The sequence below is a fragment of the Rhineura floridana genome, chromosome 10 (assembly GCF_030035675.1).
Source record: "Rhineura floridana isolate rRhiFlo1 chromosome 10, rRhiFlo1.hap2, whole genome shotgun sequence".
Classification (NCBI taxonomy): domain Eukaryota; kingdom Metazoa; phylum Chordata; class Lepidosauria; order Squamata; family Rhineuridae; genus Rhineura; species Rhineura floridana.
Window position 1 is genome coordinate 15728704 of NC_084489.1, and position 19158 is coordinate 15747861.

At 43.9% G+C, this 19158-nt stretch overlaps 1 protein-coding gene across 7 annotated transcripts in view; it reads left to right on the plus strand.

Moving 5' to 3' along the window:
• The window catches only part of TRANK1 (tetratricopeptide repeat and ankyrin repeat containing 1), an 85672-nt gene that overhangs the window by 21849 nt on the left and 44665 nt on the right, over positions 1-19158 (plus strand). For all 7 annotated transcript variants that reach the window (XM_061587737.1, XM_061587740.1, XM_061587738.1 and 4 more), the window contains 4 exons: positions 4859-5020; positions 8893-9147; positions 10089-10265; positions 16189-19158. In XM_061587737.1, coding sequence (XP_061443721.1) covers positions 4859-5020; positions 8893-9147; positions 10089-10265; positions 16189-19158 — 3564 coding nt within the window. The remainder of the gene's footprint in view (positions 1-4858; positions 5021-8892; positions 9148-10088; positions 10266-16188) is intronic.

Sequence of the window (19158 nt, forward strand, 5' to 3'; positions counted from 1 at the left end):
AACCTGCTGCCCTCCAAATGTTGCTGAACTCCAACTCCAGCTGACCTGGCTGGGGCTGATGGGAGCTAGGAGTCCAAAAATGTCTGGAGGACTACAGGTTCCTCATCCCTCTTCTAGGACTTGCTCTTGGCTTCTCCTCATTTTCCTCCTCCTCTTCCTCCTCCTGGGAGGCCAGCCCAGTTAGAGAAAGGGGAAGAGTAAAAGAAAGGACTCCTTACAGAAGCCTAAACCACACAAAGATAAATGCAAAAGATGCTCCAGCTCTGGGTTTCCACCTGACTGCCTTTCCCTTAGCCCAGGCTCCTGGGGGGAGGGTGTTCCCCCGTCATCTGCTGCATCAGACTCAGAAAAGGAAGAAGGGGAACTCTCAGGAGAGGATTCCCCTATGCCATTCCCTGTGCATAAGAGGCTGTATTCTTCCGACTCCTATCCTATTTTGATTTCTAAGGCTATGGCGTGCCTTCAGTTAGAACTCCCTAAGGAAACTCTTCAGGAGGGGGAACTAGAGGAAGGGGAAGATAGATCTTCAGACGTCTTCCCCAGGTCAGAGGATCAGAAGGTGGTCATTCCCTTTCCGAAGTTCTTCAATAACATTGTTAAGGAAGAATGGGATCATCCAGCCAAATCCAACGCTCCACATGCTCTATCCAAGAAGCTATATGCTCTTCCTGCTATGACCATGGCAACCCTTCAAGTCCTGGCCATTGACGAGCCTGTGTCTGCCCTCGGAGCCAAGACAGCTATTCCCAAAGAAGGAACGGATGCTCTTTCAGACCAAAGTGACAGGTGCAGTGAGGCTATCTAAAAATGCGCACACGAAGCATCTGCATTGGCCATGAGAGCTTTGGCAGCCAAATCCTTCCTGGCACAGGCTGCGGTAAAGTGGGCTAAAGCGCTACTATCGTAAGTGCCTCCTGATACCAGACACGTCAGGGAGGGACTGCACAAATTGGCTAAAACAGCTGAATTCCTAGCAGATTCCTCCTTCGATCGCCTACAGTACTCAGCAAGAGCTCTTGGATATGGAGTGGTAGTAAGATGCAATATCTGGCTGATTAAAGAAAGGCTCTTCCGCTCCCAGGAAGGATGACAAATCCCATAAGAAGGCTTTACATTCCTTTCATCCCAAGGGCTATCCCAACTACCTACAGGACTACACGTGAGTTCTGGAGATCCTGGAACTCTTCCTGGAATTCCTCCCGCCAGCGCACCCGTTCCACACCAGTGGCGGAGAAGGCAACAAACTTCGTCTAAACCCCAAGCCCAGAATCGAGCAAAGCCATGCATGATGCCAGGATGGCCCCGGTGGGGGGCAGACTTCAATTTTTTGCACATGCCTGCACGGCCTCCACCTCAGACAAATGGATACTGAGCACCATCCAGTCTGGCTACTCCCTAGAGTTTGCCACCATCCTGCAGGACAGATGGAGGACAGCTCCTCCATCTTGTCAGCCGGAGAAGCAGCAGAGAACCCTGCATGTCATTTCTCACCTCCTTGAGATAGGCGCCCTAAAACCCATGCCAGAGCATCAGTGGTCCTCAGGAGTCTTCTCTGTGTCCTTTACAGTTCCCAAATGCAATGGAGATGCTCAGGTGTATTGCGGAAGCCATTCAACCTGGGGACTTCCTGGGATCTATAGATCTCACAGGGGCATACCTGCTTGTCCCCATTCTCCAGCAGTACAGATGCTTCCTCCACTTTGCGCACAGCCACAACCAGTTTCAATACAGGGCCATGCCCTTCGGCCTCGCCTCAGCCCCGCGGGTGTTCACCAAACTAATGGTAGTAGTAGTGGCACACATTCGCACTCAGGGAATCCACGTATACCCTTACCTGGACATCTTTCTGGTGAGGGCCTCTTCAGCGACAGTGGTGCAACGGGATCTCCAGACTACCATCCAGTGTCTGGAGAACCACGGCTTCATCATCAACAGGGACATGAGCCATCTGATACCCACCCAGCACCTTCAACATCTGGGAGTGGTCATCGACACAGCTCAAAGCAAGCTCTTCCTGTCCAACAATCGCACAGACAGCTCCTGTGCCAGCTGCACACGTGCCTGCAAGGCAGCCAGGCTTCTCTGATGGAACTGGCTCAGCTGTAGGGCTCCATGATAGACTCAGTGCCATGGGCACACTTCCACTCAAGAGCCCTGCAATGGCTGCTGCTTCCATATCAGGACCAGATCACCTCGCGCCAGAACTGGCTCATCACCCTCCCGAGGCATGTGCGGAAGTCCCTCCAGTGCTGGGGATGTTTACCTCATCTGGAGAAAGGCCTTTCCCTCAGAGCTCCAACAGTCTCAGTAGTCATCACAGACATGAGCCTATATGGCTAGGGGGTGACCTGTTGCTCCAACATTGCACAAGGGAAGTGGTCAGTGCAGGAGCGGTGCCAGTCAGTCAACTGGTTGGAGCTCAGAGCAATCCGACTAGCACTCCAGGAGTTCTTACTTCTTATTTATCAGACTCGTGCTGATAACCGACAACGTTGCAGACAAATCACATGTCTGCAAACAAGGGAGCACAAAATCAGGCCCTCTTAAGAGGGAGACCAACCTGCTGTTCCAGTGGGCAGAAAGGCCCCTGGCTTCCATTTCCTGTTTGCCTCATGGGTGAATGCCCAACTGGACCAGTTCATGGCACAAGGCTGGGATCCACATGCCCAGGACATAGACACCCTGCCAGCCCCCTGGCCTCGAGGACTCCTCTACGCCTTCCCGCCTCTACCTTTTCTGTCCAGGCTGCTGCGCAGAATCGGAGTTCTCCAGGGCCAGGTGATAGTGGTGGCTCCACACTGGCCATGGAGACCGTGGTTTTCCGACCTAGTGGACCTCAGCTGTAGTCCGCCGTGGCATCTTCCCCCCAGACCGGATCTCCTCTCACAAGGACCCATCCTTCACCCAGACCCAGAATGGCTCCAGCTTCACGCTTGGAGGCTGAGCGGCAGTGGTTAAGTGAAGAGGGGCTTTCTGAGAGGGTTGTTTCCACCATTCTGGCTTCTCGCAAACAATCCACCTAGAGAATTTATGACCTCACATGGAAGATGTTCAACAGGTGGTGTAGACGCAAACAGTTGCCTACTGTGGAATGCCACATTCACACCATTATCGACTTCCTGCAAGACGGTCTGGACCAGGGGCTAGCCTCCAACATGCTCAAGAGACAGGCAGCAGACCTAGGCAGTGTGTTTCTGATGGTGGTGGTGGGGCATTCCATTTCCTGTCACCCTCAAGTCAACCCTGCTGTCACCTCCAGTGCAACACAGGTTCACTTCCTGGGATCTTTGTTAGTCCTTAGAGCTCTCTCACAACATCCATTTGAACCAGCATGTTCAATTCCAATCAAAGACCTCATCCTCAAGACAGTTTTTCTGGTGGCAATCACCTCAGCCCTGGAGGGTGGGGGAACTTGGGGCCCTCTCCATCCGGGAGGAGCTGTGCATTTTTCACCCTGACAAGGTGGTTCTTCACCCTGATCCCAGTTTTCTACCCTAGGTCAATTCCTCGTTCCACAGGAACGTTCCACATTTCTCTACCCAACTTCTGTCCCGACCCAGCCCATCGCAGGGAGAAGAAGTGGCACAAACTCAATGTCAGGCAGGCACTTCAGGTCTGCTTGGACAGTAGAGAACCATTCAGGAGGTCTGAGGCCCTGTTTGTGCCTTTTAAACAAAGGGCACAGGGATTAAAGTTGTCCAGGTCCACCATCAGCTGCTGGGTGGTTGTTTGCGTAGTTAAGGCCTATCAGGCAAAAAGGAGAGCTCCCCCTCCAGGGATCACTGCACACTGAGAGGGGCTGCCACCACAGTGGCGCTCCACAAGGATGCTCTGCTGGAGGAAATCTGCAAAGCCGCCACCTGGGCTCACCCATCCACCTACATCAAACACTACAAGGTGGATAAATTTGCTTCTGTTGAAGCTGCCTTCGGCAGAAGGATTCTTCAGAAGGTGGTGGCCTAGGTTTGCTCCCACCCAAGGATGTAAGTGGGGTCACTGATCAGGTACATCCCATTCCTGTCCGCTCCACTCCTCTGCTGATCAAGAACGGAAAGTTGGACTTACCGTGAAGTGTTCTTCTGGTCAGCGGAGAGTGGAGCAGACAGCCCCAACCTTCAGCAAAACCTTGGCCGTGGGGTGGGAAGGGCACGTTTTTGGAAACCCTCTGGCGACCACTGGTCGCTCACCCTCTGGATAGAGTAGTAAGGGCTCCCTTCATCACTTCCTGGCACTGTGGGCTGATTTGTTAATGCTTGTTCTTATTCTATCCTTTGTTCAAGTTTCAAGTTCGTGTAGGTGGAGTGGCCAGTTGCTCAGTACTTGATTTTTTACAGCTGTGTCACAAACTGGAGAACGGGAGAAGGTTCCTCCCCTTCCAGCCGGCCACCAGCTAAACTTTTGTGTTATAGTGCTGACCCTGCCTCCAGGAGAGTTAACCCATTCCTGTCAGCTCCACTCTCCGCTAACCAGAAAGTCCAAGTTTCCATTTGTCCAAGAATGTTTTGTAGAATTAACTGCAATGTGCAGGTTTTCCTAGGCACATAGGTCGATGTGTGCAGCATTCCTGAAGATAAAAACAATTCTTGTGGCACCTTAAAGAATTAACAATTTTTTGAACAGCATAAACTAGAGTCCATTTCCTCAGGTGCGTAAAGTTTTATCCGAAGTGTTATGCTAAGTTTGGAAACCACTAGTCAATTGGTGTTGGAAACAGGAATTTTGGACCATCTTATTATTGACTTCCCTTAGTGTTAACCCTAGTATCCTCTTCTCATGGATTCCGAATCCATTATCTCTTTCCTTTTCCAAAAAGGGGAAGAAGTGTCTCAGATACGCTTTTCAATGTTGTTCCATGCAGGGCAGACTGAAAGCAAAGCTGCTGCAGATGCTGTTGCCTTACTTCAGGATGCTTTTGAGCAGTTTGTGGGTTTTTGCTGTTCGGAAAAGAGAATGCATAACATCAGTCTTTTGAAGCATGAAAAAATTCAGAGGCTTCTGCAGCTTCTGTCTACAATAAGAGGTTTGTATGTTTCAATCTCAGTATTTGATAAATGCCAATGACATGTTTGGACAATTTCTGAAATACAAGAATAACTTTTAATTTCTTTTTAAGGAAAATGCATTGCTATAAAGACCAGTGCATTGGTGAAACATAATTTAGACATCCATATTATTAACAAATGTAGATACTTGCCAGACTTGCTGATTTTCTTGATATTTCTAGAGCTTAGCATTTATGCAGTTCATACAAAGTATTTAGGCAATTCTAATTGTTCAGGTTTTGTCTTCCTTCTGCATCTAGAAAACCAGTGCGTCGGGGAATATTTTACATAGAGGAGTATTTTGAAATGCAATCCTCCACTTGCTGTCTGAAATGGTATGAGCTAGAAAGACAATGAGCTAATTCAGATGTAACATTAAATCAAACCTTGGCTTAAATCAATCTTGAAACCCACAAGGGTTTCTGGAGAGGAAATTGAGGCCACAGCACTCATCCTCTGCTCCTGCTGTGCTACTGTCAGCTAAGCCATGGTTTGGTCTATTCTGTTGTCCATACCCGGGGTTGTACAACATGAGTTGTAACCAAGGTTTGCTTATTTTTATTTATTTATTAAATGTATGAATTGCTTTCCATAAAACACCCCAAAGCGATTTGACAATAAAAACATCAACGATAATGTATTTAAATACAATGTCAAGTCCAGTACAGAAAGGGACCCGGATAAAAATCTCCACTTAAAAGACTTGTTGGAAAAGGAAGATCTTTAATAGGCACTGGAAATACAGTAGAAAAGACATTTATCTGATCTATAACTGTAGGGCATTCTAAAAGTGGTGCCACACTAAAGACTCAATTCCTCAATTGTATGGAACAGATATTTTGGTAAAATGGTATCTACAGGAGGTCCTCTTGTTACAGAGCACAGTGATTGTCTCCCCCCGTTTATATCCAACTAATCTTCTAGGTATCTGGGTCCCAAACTATATGGGTTTTGTATACCAATATCAGCACCGTGAACTTAGCCAGTGTAATTATTTCAGGAGTGGAATAACAGGTCTATGCTGCAGTTTATGGCTCATGGTTTTTCTAGAGCGAGGCAAGCCATGAGCATGGGTTCACTAAGCCCAAACATGGCTTAGTTCACATTAGTGCAGTAGCAGGACTAGGGGAGGAGTGTATAGCTGAGATCTGTCTCAAGGAGCCTGTGCATTTGAGCTAAGTCATAGTTTGTTTTAGTGTTTTGTGCAAACCAGTTTACTGTGTAATGGAAGGATGAAGAAACTGTTGTGCTCCAGATTATGTCCTCCAAACTATGGCTTAATGTGAACAAGCAACTTGCTAATGCACGCTGCTGAAATTGCAGGGACTTCGTCCTGTGCTCTTACTGGTGTCATGCAAGGGAGTAAACAAGCCATAGTTTCGCTTGTCATACATATGAACCAAGCTTGTGGCTTCTTTCTCTCCAAATAAACCATGAGCACAAGCCCAAGTGTTTTTGGGAAATCTTACCAAGAACATCAAAATACTGGGTGGTATCACATAATTATTCAGTTTCCACTAAGAAAATATGATTATGAGCAGACAGTGTTTTTTCCTTTAGGTTTTAATAGCTTCTTGTATTTATTTGTATGCCTTTTCAAAGTTTTTAACCCAATCCTAGCTTAATGCCTGCCATGAATTCTCAGTGGCATTCCTGTCCCCCACACAGGGACTTCCTCACCACCACCATCACCCATCTGCAGCAGTTAACTCTACTTTATTTTTAAAACGGGGATGGGGAACCTGTAACCTTCCAGATGTTGTTGGATTCCAATTCTCATGGGCCCGAGAAAGCATGACCAGTGGTCAGAGATTATGGGAGTTGTAGTCCAACAATATCTAGTGACCCACAGGTCCTCACTGCTGTTGGACACTCTAGAGTGCTTTGAACACTCTAAAGGCTAAATATTTACTTAACTCATTTTAACTGCTTTGTCTACCTGTCCTAATCTGCTTTATAAAGCACAAAACCATGACAATTGCAATCCTGATCCATGGAATATGGCATCACAGTCCACTTTCAGACTTCAAAGGAATGAGTATGTCAGATAAAACATCTCCATTGCGAAGCCTTTTTATGTCCTCTGGGCAATAAAAACTGTCCGGTTTAATATGCTGCAAAAATTGGTTTTCTGTGAAAGGTAATCAACTGAGTGGAGGAACTCCAAGAATTGTATTGCATCACTGGATTAACAAAAGAAGACAATTGGTATCTGGTGCTCTATTTCTTGCCTCACTTAGAAACCTTTGATGTACCTAGCACTTGCTTGTGATTTACAGTTACATTCATAACAGGAGGCAGCAAGGGAATCTTTCTGAGAAATCAAAGGAAAAACAATAATTGGTTTTCATCACCTTTTTCCTGTCTTAAATAAATTGTCAGCTAAAGCTTCACATTTTTTTAAAGACAGCAGGTTTTTCTTTTGTTGTAGTTTGTACCTTTGGTAGCATAATTGTGTTAAATGTTCTGAAGAGCTTGACAGTGTCCATCTTTCTCATACCTTTCATGTGATAAACATCAATTTGTATAAAAACATTTAATCTGCATTTAAATAAGATGTGAGTTATGACTTGTTATGCTAGTAGTAACACCTTAATACTACTCATTGCATGAAAAGCTGGAGTCAGGCAACAGCTAGGGTGCCACTTAGTAATTTGGAGGCCCAGGGAAAACCTTCCCCCCCTCAAGGACAGGGTTCCCCCAGTTTTTCCAATAGAAAAAAATGGAAATTTGAGGGGAACACTGTAAAACAAAAGAGAAATGCTTCCTATGGAATATTTTTTCTTCTGGAATGAGTGAAATGCTTTTTACACAAGGTTTACTCAAAATGTGTATATGAAGATTTTCTGTGCAAGGCAGTTGACAGCATTAGATAATGACAATTCCTGTGTATGCTGGAAACTGGAAAAATCAACCTTTTTTATGCCAAGGGCCACGCATTCCTTCGGAAGTAATCTTTTGGGGGCTGCATGCCAGCAGTGAGCAGATCCAGAGCTGATGATAGAGAAAGCGGCAGAAGTGTTTTAAAAGTTTTCTGGATTAATTAATCCAGAACAAAGAACTTTCTGTTTAAATTTTCATCATGGCTAGTCAGATTAGAATTGCCAATTTACTCCCAGGTCTACTTAGAAGTAAGCTCTACTGTGCTTAATGAGGTTATTCTCAAATGAGTATTGAGAGGATCACATACTTATCTAATTATTTATTACATTTATACCCTGCCTTTCTTTTTATGATAGAAACCCAAGGCGGTTTACATATGGTTCCCAGGCAGTCTCCCATCCAGCCACTGACCAGACCTGACCCTGCTTAGCTTCAGCAGGATGGTGGCCTCATGTGCCTTCAGTCCATAGCCTGGGACCTGCCCTGGGCTCCGACTGGGAGGGAGGATGGGATGTAAATCTAATAAATACATAAATAATAAATAGATAATACACACACAACCTATATGGTTACTTTTCTGGAAAGCAAGTGAAAGTAATTACTTTCTGGTCCATGCAGAACACATACAGCAGAAGCCTGCCAATTTGTTTTCAGGCAGCTGGGGAAAACCTTTTCCTCAATCCACACAACCAAGAAAAAGGAGAAAAAAATTATTAGATAAAATACTGCCTCGTTAATTGTTCTGAAAACTACATAGAAAAGGAAAAATTAAGCAAAAAAAAGGAAACAGGAGGAAAGGAAGTTGGATGGAATGAAAGAATTGGGCAACATTAGGAGGTGTTTCCCCTCTGCTACATATAGTACCCAAATGCAAAATGCAAGGGAATTTGTACATTAGTTAAGTTTGTGTCAAAGGTCAGATTACCTTTGCAGGACATTATAGCTTACTTATTTTTATTTCTTGCAGAAATTCCTGAAGAAATAGTCTGTGATATTCCTTCTACCTTTGCCAGCAGTTTCATAAAGCTGTTGCTGGAGAAGCAAATGTGGCATGAGGTTCTGCTGTTGCTGACCCGAAGGGCCACAGGGAAGAAGACATCAGGAGACGGCCTTGTTAAAAACTGCAGCCTCTCAGACCTTGACATTGGCACTGTCTTGAAACGCATAGGCAGATCGGATGAACGACGAGTAAAACTCATAAGCTGCTTGATAGAGAGTGGAGGTGAACATTCACAGATGCCAAAATTTTCTAGAAGATGTCATTCTCCCTCTTTTTGTTCTTGACTAAAACAAATGTCAGGCTATCTCTTCCTGCCTTTTTAAAATACCCATGAATATCATTTTGTGCATGATGAACTCTAGCATTGAAGAGCTGTGTTGTCTTGCTTAATAAGATAGGATTTTATGTGAGCAGAGGGTGCCAAAGCAAAATCTTTATAAGAGACTTGTGGGGGGAGGATATAATCAAGCTAAATTGAATTCTGATGTTATGACTTGCTTTGGTACTACTAGCTCAGAAACAAGCTTGATGTGGCATATCTTGGTATAACTTTTAGATGGCTACAGAAACATTAACAAAAGGGATTTACTGTAATACAAAGGTCTAATAACCCATAATGTTCCCATTGAAATAAATTTGCCTTTGTGCAAACAAAAACAGGTCAAAGATAAGTCTCCTTACGCTACGTCACATCTCTATTTGGCCATGGCTTAGAATGAATGCCCCAACCCTGTGTTCCCTTAGTCCCTACCATTGTATCTGGGCTCGGGACTAGCAGCAAAATATTGGTCATAAGCATCATCTCCCGAAAGAGTGCCTTGGATGTCTTTTGTAGTCTATATTCAGCTCAAGAAATAGTTGCTCATTAAAGCTAGAAGGAAGAAGGAGCGTCTGCATGAGGCTTCCATAGCTCTGCCCTGTTTAACATAAGGCTGTGCTATGAAAGTTGCATTTGCATCTCATGCTCCCTTTTAACTTAAAAGCTAATAGACAAGGGGTGACTTGAATGCAGTAATAGACAATCCTTGTTAATCTCATAAGCCTTTGCTGATAAAATGTGCTTTTTCTAACCATTTTAAATAATTGTTGAATTTAGCTGTCATTCCCCCTCAACCCTGGTAGCATACAGTAGTAATGTTGGCATTTGTAATCATTTTCCAAAGCGCCACCTGAGGGGACTGGAACTATCCATGAAAAACCACTTCAGAAATGCTTAAAGAACAATGATTTTGAATTGGCATATTTGCTGCTGTCCTCTGGTGCAGATCCTTGTCATATATCCATTGTGGAAGGTGATACTCCTTTGCATGCTGCGTTGTCAATTTGTTTCGATAAAAAAGGTAAGGTTTTGGCATGGTGGTTGTTTTTGTTGATGGTGTTTTATTGAAATAATTTATAACCTACATCAGCCATCTTGTCTGCAGCACCTACCATCATCCTCTCTTCCATTTAAAGTCAGTGTTATGATGTGTAATTTCCTTTGGAAAGAGGATAGACAAGTTCCATAGCTCAGTGTAGGGCATATGATTTACACTCAGAAGAGCTGTGGGCAGCAAGGCCAAGACCCTGGAGAGCTGCTGCCTGTTAGAATTGGCAATATAGGGTTACATGCCCAAAGTCTGATGAAGCATAAGATAACTTCATGTTTAATATTAGTTCTTTCAAAGATTTAAGTACAAGACATGCCACATTTTGTTAAGAACATAAGAAGAGCCTGCTGGATCAGGCCAGTGGCCCATCTAGTCCAGCATCCTGTTCTCACAGTGGCCAACCAGGTGCCTGGGGGAAGCCCGCAAGCAGGACCCGAGTGCAAGAACACTCTCCCCTCCTGAGGCAACTGGTTTTCAGAAGCATGCTGCCTCTGGCTAGGGTGGCAGAGCACAGCCATCATGGCTAGTAGCCATTGATAGCCCTGTCCTCCATGAATTTGTCTAATCTTCTTTTAAAGCCATCTAAGCTGGTGGCCATTACTGTGTCTTGTTGGAGCAAATTCCATAGTTTAACTATGCACTGAGTAAAGAAGTACTTCCTTTTGTCTGTCCTGAATCTTCCGACGCTCAGCTTCTTTGAATGTCCACGAGTTCTAGTATTATGAGAGAGGGAGAAAAACTTTTCTCTATCCACTTTCTCAATGCCATGCATAATTTTATATACTTCTATCATGTCTCCTCTAACCCACCTTTTCTTGAAACTAAAAAGCCCCAAATGCTGCAACCTTTCCTCACAAGGGAGTCGCTCCATCCCCTTGATCATTCTGGTTGCCCTCTTCTGAACCTTTTCCAACTCTATAATATCCTTTTTGAGATGAGGCAACCAGAACTATACACAGTATTCCAAATGCGGCCGCACCATAGATTTATACAACAGCATTGTATCGGCTGTTTTATTTTCAATACCTTTCCTAATTATCGCTAGCATGGAATTTGCCTTTTTCACAGCAGCCGCACACTGGGTCGACATTTTCATCGTGCTCTCCGCTACAACTCCGAGGTCTCTCTCCTGGTCGGTCACTGCCAGTTCAGACCCCATGAGTGTATATGTGAAATTAAGATTTTTTGCTCCAATATGCATAATTTTACACTTGTTTATATTGAATTGCATTTGCCATTTTTCCACCCATTCACTCAGTTTGGAGAGGTCTTTTTGGAGCTCTTCACAATCCCTTTTTGTTTTAACAACCCTGAACAATTTAGTATCATCAGCAAACTTGGCCACTGCTCACTCCTAATTCTAGGTCATTAATGAACAAGTTGAAAAGTACAGGTTCCAATACCGATCCTTGAGGGACTCCACTTTCTACAGCCCTCCATTGGGAGAACTGTCCATTTATTCCTACTCTCTGCTTTCTGCTTCTTAACGAATTCCTTATCCACAACAGGACCTCTCCTCTTATTCCATGACTGCTAAGCTTCCTCAGAAGCCTTTGGTGAGGTACCTTGTCAAACGCTTTTTGAAAGTCTAAGTACACTATGTCCACTGGATCACCTCTATTTATATGCTTGTTGACACTCTCAAAGAATTCTAATAGGTTACTGAGACAGGACTTTCCCTTGCAGAAGCCATGCTGGCTCTGCTTCAGCAAGGCTTGTTCTTCTATGTGCTTAGTTAATCTAGCTTTAATAATACTTTCTACCAGTTTTCCAGGGACAGAAGTTAAGCTAACTGGCCCTTAATTTCCGGGATCCCCCCTGGATCCCTTTTTGAAGATTGTTGTTACATTTGCCATTTTCCAGTCCTCAGGCACGGAGGAGGACCCGAGGGACAAGTTACATATTTTAGTTAGCAGATCAGCAATTTCACATTTCAGTTCTTTGAGAACTGTCGGGTGGATGCCATCCGGGCCTGGTGATTTGTCAGTTTTTATATTGTCCATTAAGCCTAGAACTTCCTCTCTCGTTACCACTATTTGTCTCAGTTCCTCAGAATCCCTTCCTGCAAATGTTAGCTCAGGTTCAGGGATCTGCCCTATATCTTCCACTGTGAAGACAGATGCAAAGAATTAATTTAGCTTCTCTGCAATCTCCTTATCGTTCTTTAGTACACCTTTGATTCCCTTATCATCCAAGGGTCCAATTGTCTCCCTAGATGGTCTCCTGCTTTGAATGTATTTATAGAATTTTTTGTTGTTGGTTTTTATGTTCTTAGCAATGTGCTCCTCAAATTCTTTTTTGGCATCCCTTATTGTCTTCTTGCATTTCTTTTGCCAGAGTTTGTGTTTCTTTTTATTTTCTTCATTCAGACAAGACTTTCATTTTCTGAAAGAAGACTTTTTGCCTCTAAGAGCTTCCTTGACTTTGCTCGTTAACCATGCTGGCATCTTTTTGGCCCCGGTGGTACCTTTTCTGATCTGCGGTATGCACTCCAGTTGCGCTTCTAATATAGTGTTTTTAAACAACTTCCAAGCATTTTTGAGTGATGTGACCCTCTGGACTTAGTTTTTCAGCTTTCTTTTTACCAATCCCCTCATTTTTGTGAAGTTTCCTCTTTTGAAGTCAAATGTGACCGTGTTGGATTTTCTTGGCAATTGGCCATTTACATGTATGTTTAATTTAATAGCACTGTGGTCACTGCTCCCAGTCGGTTCGACAACACTTACATCTCGCACCAGGTCCCGGTCCCCACTGAGGATTAAGTCCAGGGTTGCCGTCCCTCTGGTCGGTTCCATGACCAACTGGTCTAGGGCATAGTCATTTAGAATATCTAGAAATGTTGCTTCTTTGTCGTGACTGGAACACATATGCGGCCAGTCTATGTCCGGGTAGTTGAAGTCACCGATTACTACCACATTTCCTAGTTTGGATGCTTCCTCAGTTTCATATCTCATCTCAAGGTCTCCCTGAGCATTTTGATCAGGGGAACAATAGATCATTCCCAGTATTAAATCCCTCTTGGGGCATGGTATCACCACCCACAACAATTCTGTGGAAGAGTCCGCCTCTTTTGGGGTTTTAAGCTTGCTGGATTCAATGCCTTCTTTCACATATAGAGCGACACTGCCACCAATACATCCTTCCCTGTCCTTCCAATATAGTTTATATCCAGGGATAACCATATCCCACTGGTTTTCTCCATTCCACCAGGTCTCTGTTATGCTCACTATATCAATGCTCTCCTCTAAGACCAAGCACTCCAGTTCTCCCATCTTGGTTCAGAGGCTTCTAGCATTAGCGTACAGACACTGGTAAACAGTGTCTCTCTTCAAGTGTCTTTGGCACTTTTGGTTAGGCCTGTGGTAATTTTGCCCTTCTGAATTGATATCCTTTGCCCCTGCTCTCACAATGCCTACTTCTAGGCCAGAGCTTGGGAAAGTTACTTTTCTGAACTACAACTCCCATCAGCCCCGGCCAGCATGGCCACTGGATTGGGCTGATGGGAGTTGTAGTTCAAAAAAGTAACTTTTCCAAGCTCTGTTCTAGGCCTACCCCTTTTAAAATTTCATCATTTCTTTGGTCTTTATCCCAGGGGGGAGGTTTATTCCGAACCGGACCTTCCTCAGCTCCTGTCGGGTTTCCCCCCTCAGCCAGTTTAAAAGCTGCTCTTCCACCTTTTTAATTTTAAGTGCCAGCAGTCTGGTTCCATTCTGGTTCAAGTGGAGCCCGTTCCTTTTGTACAGGCCCGGCTTGTCCCAAAATGTTCCCCAGTGCCTAACAAATCCAAACCCCTCCTCCCGACATCATCGTCTCATCCACGCATTGAGACTACAAAGCTGTGCCTGGCTGGCTGGTCCTGTGCGTGGAACCGCTAGCATTTCAGAAAAAGCCACCTTGGAGGTCCTGGCTTTCAGCATTCTACCTAGCAACCTAAATTTTGCTTCCAGGACGTCATGGCTGCCTTTCCCCATGTCATTGGTGCCAACGTGCACCACGACCATTGACTGACCCCAGCACTGTCTACCAAACTATCTAAACGACGGGTGATATCCGCAACCTTCGCACCAGGCAGGCAAATCACCTTGTGGTCTACATGCCCATCACACACCCCACACACCCCTTGGAGTCAGGAAATGAAGTCGTTCCCAGAGAGCCAGGAGCTCATTGCACCGAGAGCACACCCATGACTTCTGTCCAACAGGCAGATAGTCGTACATGCTGCAGGCAGTGCAAAACACTGGAAAGCCCCCACACCCCTGCTGGCTTCTTACCTGCATAGTTTTGTTTAAGGTTTATTAAATTAATGGGTTGGAAACTGTGGTTTAGTTGAGCTCAGGGAACAGACGGGCAGAGTGGGGGGCTAGGGTGCTCTGAATTTATATGTGTGGCTGGTCCCTCCCAGCTACTGCTGCCAGCCAGTGATGTGTTAATTGAGGCTGATGGCTCAACTGTCAACTGGGACTTAACTCCTTAGGATTATCTCAGGCTTCCTTCCTTTGAAGGCAGGAAGGCAGGCTTCCTTCCTTAGAGAGGGGGGGCTGTTTAAGGACTCTGACTAGTGGTACTAAGAAAGCTTTTACTCTTATTTTTATTTTGTTTGCTGACAACAACCACTTTTATCAGTGCAAGTTCCCCTGTAGTTTTAAGTGGTGCCTTGCACTCTGGCCTGGACAAACTAGACTAGCTTTTGGCTGCTTTTAATCTAAGCAGGGGACTGAGACTTCCAGGTGAGTCTTTTTTGTTTTTTGCCCACCTAGAACAGCCTGACCTTTTTTTAACCTAGGGAAACAGAGCTTGTGGTTTAAGGAAGGGTAAAGTTGCCCTTTTTAGCAAAGACTGAGCTGACTCTCTCCCTATGTTTTTTGGTGGAGTTTCCTTTTTCCCCTTCTCTCCAACTGGAATTTAGCCTTGTTTACAGTGTCCCCTGAAGGTTTTCTGCTAGGGTGGTGTTGAAAATTAGCTTTCTATAGGCTTCCTACCCCTAGGATCTGTCTCCTAAGATATAGGTTCTTTCAGGATTTGGCTTCTAGCTCAGGGTGACCCTAGGCTGCCCTTATTACTTATTACTCTGAGCTGTTTTAATTCCATTAAATAATGAAATAAATGGGTGCTACTTACCCTCTTCTCGCTCTGCTGCTTAACTCTCCTTGACGCTTTGTCAGCTGGGGCCTTGACGCTTCGTCAGCTGGGGGCTCCCTCTAGCTCATGGAGCAGGTCCCTTGCTGTCTTGTCTTAGAGCAAAGCTACTTCATTTGGAAGCTTTACCTGCATCATAAATATAATATCCAACAGAGCTGAGAAGTTTATCAAAGTTAATTAGGAACAGATGAACCATAGCATTGTGTGGAGAATACAAAAACTGATGACAGGCAGGAGTAAAATGGGTATGCAAGAACATGCTGTATGTACAGCACAGCCTGTGACGCATCGCTTTATCCTCCTCTGCCTAAATAAATTTTGGGGATGGGGTGGGGAGGCTTTCAGAATTGTCACATAGCATGAGAGGGGTCAAAAGAATTAAAGAGAGAAGTCCTGGTGTAAATTTAACGTTCGCTACATCAGGAGATTGCAGTATTTATAGTATCTTATAAGAGAGGGATCTGAACTTGCTTCAAGGCTGTGGAGAATTCCTTCAACTTGGAATGAGGCATCTGCCCACCAGACTTCTGTTAGGCCAGGTAGTTTTTAGTGGAATCCATTAGCCATCATCTCACTAGAGGAATTAAGGTAACTTGAAGGATGGGATGAGAAGGGAGGCCTACAGTAACTGAGATGGTGATGAACCACTTCAAGCATTGTACTGTAGGAAAAAAATGACTTTAAAATATGAACGTTGATCATTTGAATGGGGAAAAAAAACTAACCCTGGTATCTGTTGTGTTTTTTCCCCCAGATGATATTGGCTTACGTATCCTGAGTTACCTTCTAGAATTATTTTATTCAAATCCATCCATGTTTCCACATCTTAATCCTAATAACCAAGACAAGAATGGAAATACAGTAATGCACATTATTTTTCAGAAAAACCTAACAAAGCACATTAAGAAAATGTTAGGTTTGCTAGCAAAGTTTGACATTAACTTTAATTTAAAAAATAACTTTGGCAGAGATGTGCGTTACAGAAAGAAAAAGAATGATCCAATGCTTATAGCTTGGAATGAAGCCCTGGGTGAGAACAAGAAGAAATACCGGCATGATGGAATGGGACAGCAAACTAAAATGCTAAAATCCACTTCAGCTTGTAACAGGTCACAGGCTTACAAAAATTTAGCCCATTCTTCAACTGCACATTTATCCAAAATGCCACCTGGAAAACTGACACCAGACATGGAACCCCTAGCATGTGCTGTTTCCGATAACAAGGAAGAGGCAGAAGATGTTGGAGTAAAAAATCCAACTTTTAGAGATACTAATAAGCCATTGACACTGCGAGAATGTCTTGTACAAGAAATCACACAGTTAATCCAGAAACTTGCATTGGGTGAAATCTCAACAAAAATAAATTCAGTGTCATCCCAAGTACCAAAGCAGCCATTTTCTGTGGCTGGGATTGAAAGTGAAGAGAGTGAACATCAACAGATGGGTATCCATGAGGGGTTGGCTTATAATGGTAGAAAGGATCCTTGCCTAGACAAAAAAGATTTGGAGGAGAAGGCCCAGGATGAGCTGAACGAGGCCAAAGCAGAAAAGGAAGAAGCCACTGAAGCTGACAGGCAGTTTCAGGAAATTGAGACATACATTCAGGACTTTGATAATATGACGTGGGAAATTGAGTGCACATCTGAAATGCTAAAGAAGTTAGGAAACAAAAGTATCCCCCATTATATGAAGAAGAAAGTAATATTTGTAATTCAGCAGCTGGGAAATGGTGAATGGACCCAAGGTTTACAAAAGAGGCTGAAACATTTGAAAGCTGACATTCAGCTCTACGAAGCAAAGTTGGACAAAGGTGCAAGGATGCTGTGGGAGCTTGCAATAGACTTTTCTCCTCGTTGTAGTGAGAATGCAGAAAAGATTATAGAGAATAAACTTTCTACTCATCCAACAGAAAAAACTGGGAGAGTTTACACAGAAATCATTCGGATATGGGATATTGTGCTGGATCACTGCAAACTCGACCGTGCCATTGACCGTGCTGTTGAGCGTGCTGTTTACCATGCTGCCGAAAAGATATGTAAAGCATACAATCGTGGGCTGTCTTGCATCTTGAGAAAAAAGCTCAAAGGTATAAATGCAACTCTGGTTTCTTCTAACTTGAGCACACAAAAGCGTATTCCTCGCATTTATGTTGAAGACACTAAGGCAGAAAAGTCAAAAGATCATGTCCTGCCTGAATACTTTCCCCCAGCTAGTGCAGTAGAAACTGAATACAACATAATGAAATTTCACAGTTTCAGTACTAACATGGCACTTAACATCATAAATGATATGACTTCTGCTGTTGAATACCCCTTCAGAGTGGGAGAGTTAGAATATGCAGTCATTGACTTGAACCCCAAACCATTGGAGCCAATAATCTTAATTGGACGGAGTGGAACAGGGAAGACTACTTGTTGCTTATACAGGCTTTGGAAAAAGTTTTACTCTTACTGGGAGAAAGCAGAGTTAGCAGATGGTCCGCTGTTGGTCAGACAAACATGGCACAGACTGAAATTTAATATGCATTTGGAAGACAAGAACACTGAGGAGGAAGATAGCGAAAAACAAGATGGCAGTGACCCCACTGATTCATCTGAACTGGAAACATCTCTGAGTACAGATAATGAGCAAGAACAGGATGAGGCCGAACAGGGTTCAAGTTTAGGAGACCCAGAAATGAATTTACTGTATGACCATGATGAGGAATGTACTGAAGAAGAATCTGATAAATTAGAACACTTGCATCAGATCTTTGTTACTAAAAATCATGTTCTTCGCCAAGAAGTTCAGAGGAACTTCATTGAACTTAGTAAGTCTTCCAAACCAACTAGTCATTTCAAGCCCCTTGAAGCAAATGTTTACAGACTTCAAGACGTTAAAGATGAAAATTTTCCTCTCTTCCTCACATCCAGACAGTTACTGCTGTTACTTGACGCCTCTGTGCCTGAACCATTTTTTCTTAGAAATGAAGATGGAAGTCTTAAGCGTACCATTGCTGGATGGTCTACTAAAGATGATCACGTCATCTCAAATTGGCAAGAAGAAGATGAAGAAGTTGATGTTGAAGTAGATTATGATGAGGATGAAAAGGCTGCAGAAGTTCATGTAAGAGAGTGTGATCCTCGGGTCTTTGTGACTTACAGTATATTTGCTAATGAAATCTGGCCCAAAATGGTAAAAGGCAAGTGTCCCTACAACCCAGCATTGGTTTGGAAAGAAATAAAATCTTTTTTGAAAGGGTCTTTTGAGGCATTGAGCAGCCATCAAGGCATACTTACAGAAGAGGAATACAAAAAACTAGGGCGGAAGAGATCCCCAGACTTCAAAGAAGACCGTAGTGAAATTTATCAGCTGTTCTGTCTTTACCAACAGATAAAATCACAAGGAAATTATTTTGATGAAGAAGATGTCCTGCACAAATTGTGTCAAAGACTCTCAAAGCTCAGTGAGCTACCATGGTGCATCCATGAACTTTATGGAGATGAAATTCAGGATTTCACTCAGGCAGAGCTAGCATTGCTAATGAAATGTATTGATGACCCTAATGCAATGTTTCTGACTGGTGACACAGCCCAGAGCATCATGAAAGGAGTTGCTTTCCGTTTCAGTGACTTGAAATCACTTTTCCACTATGCCAGTAAAAACTCTGCTGACAAGAAACAATGCATTGTTAGAAAACCAAAAAGGATATATCAGCTTTATCAGAACTACAGATCTCATTCAG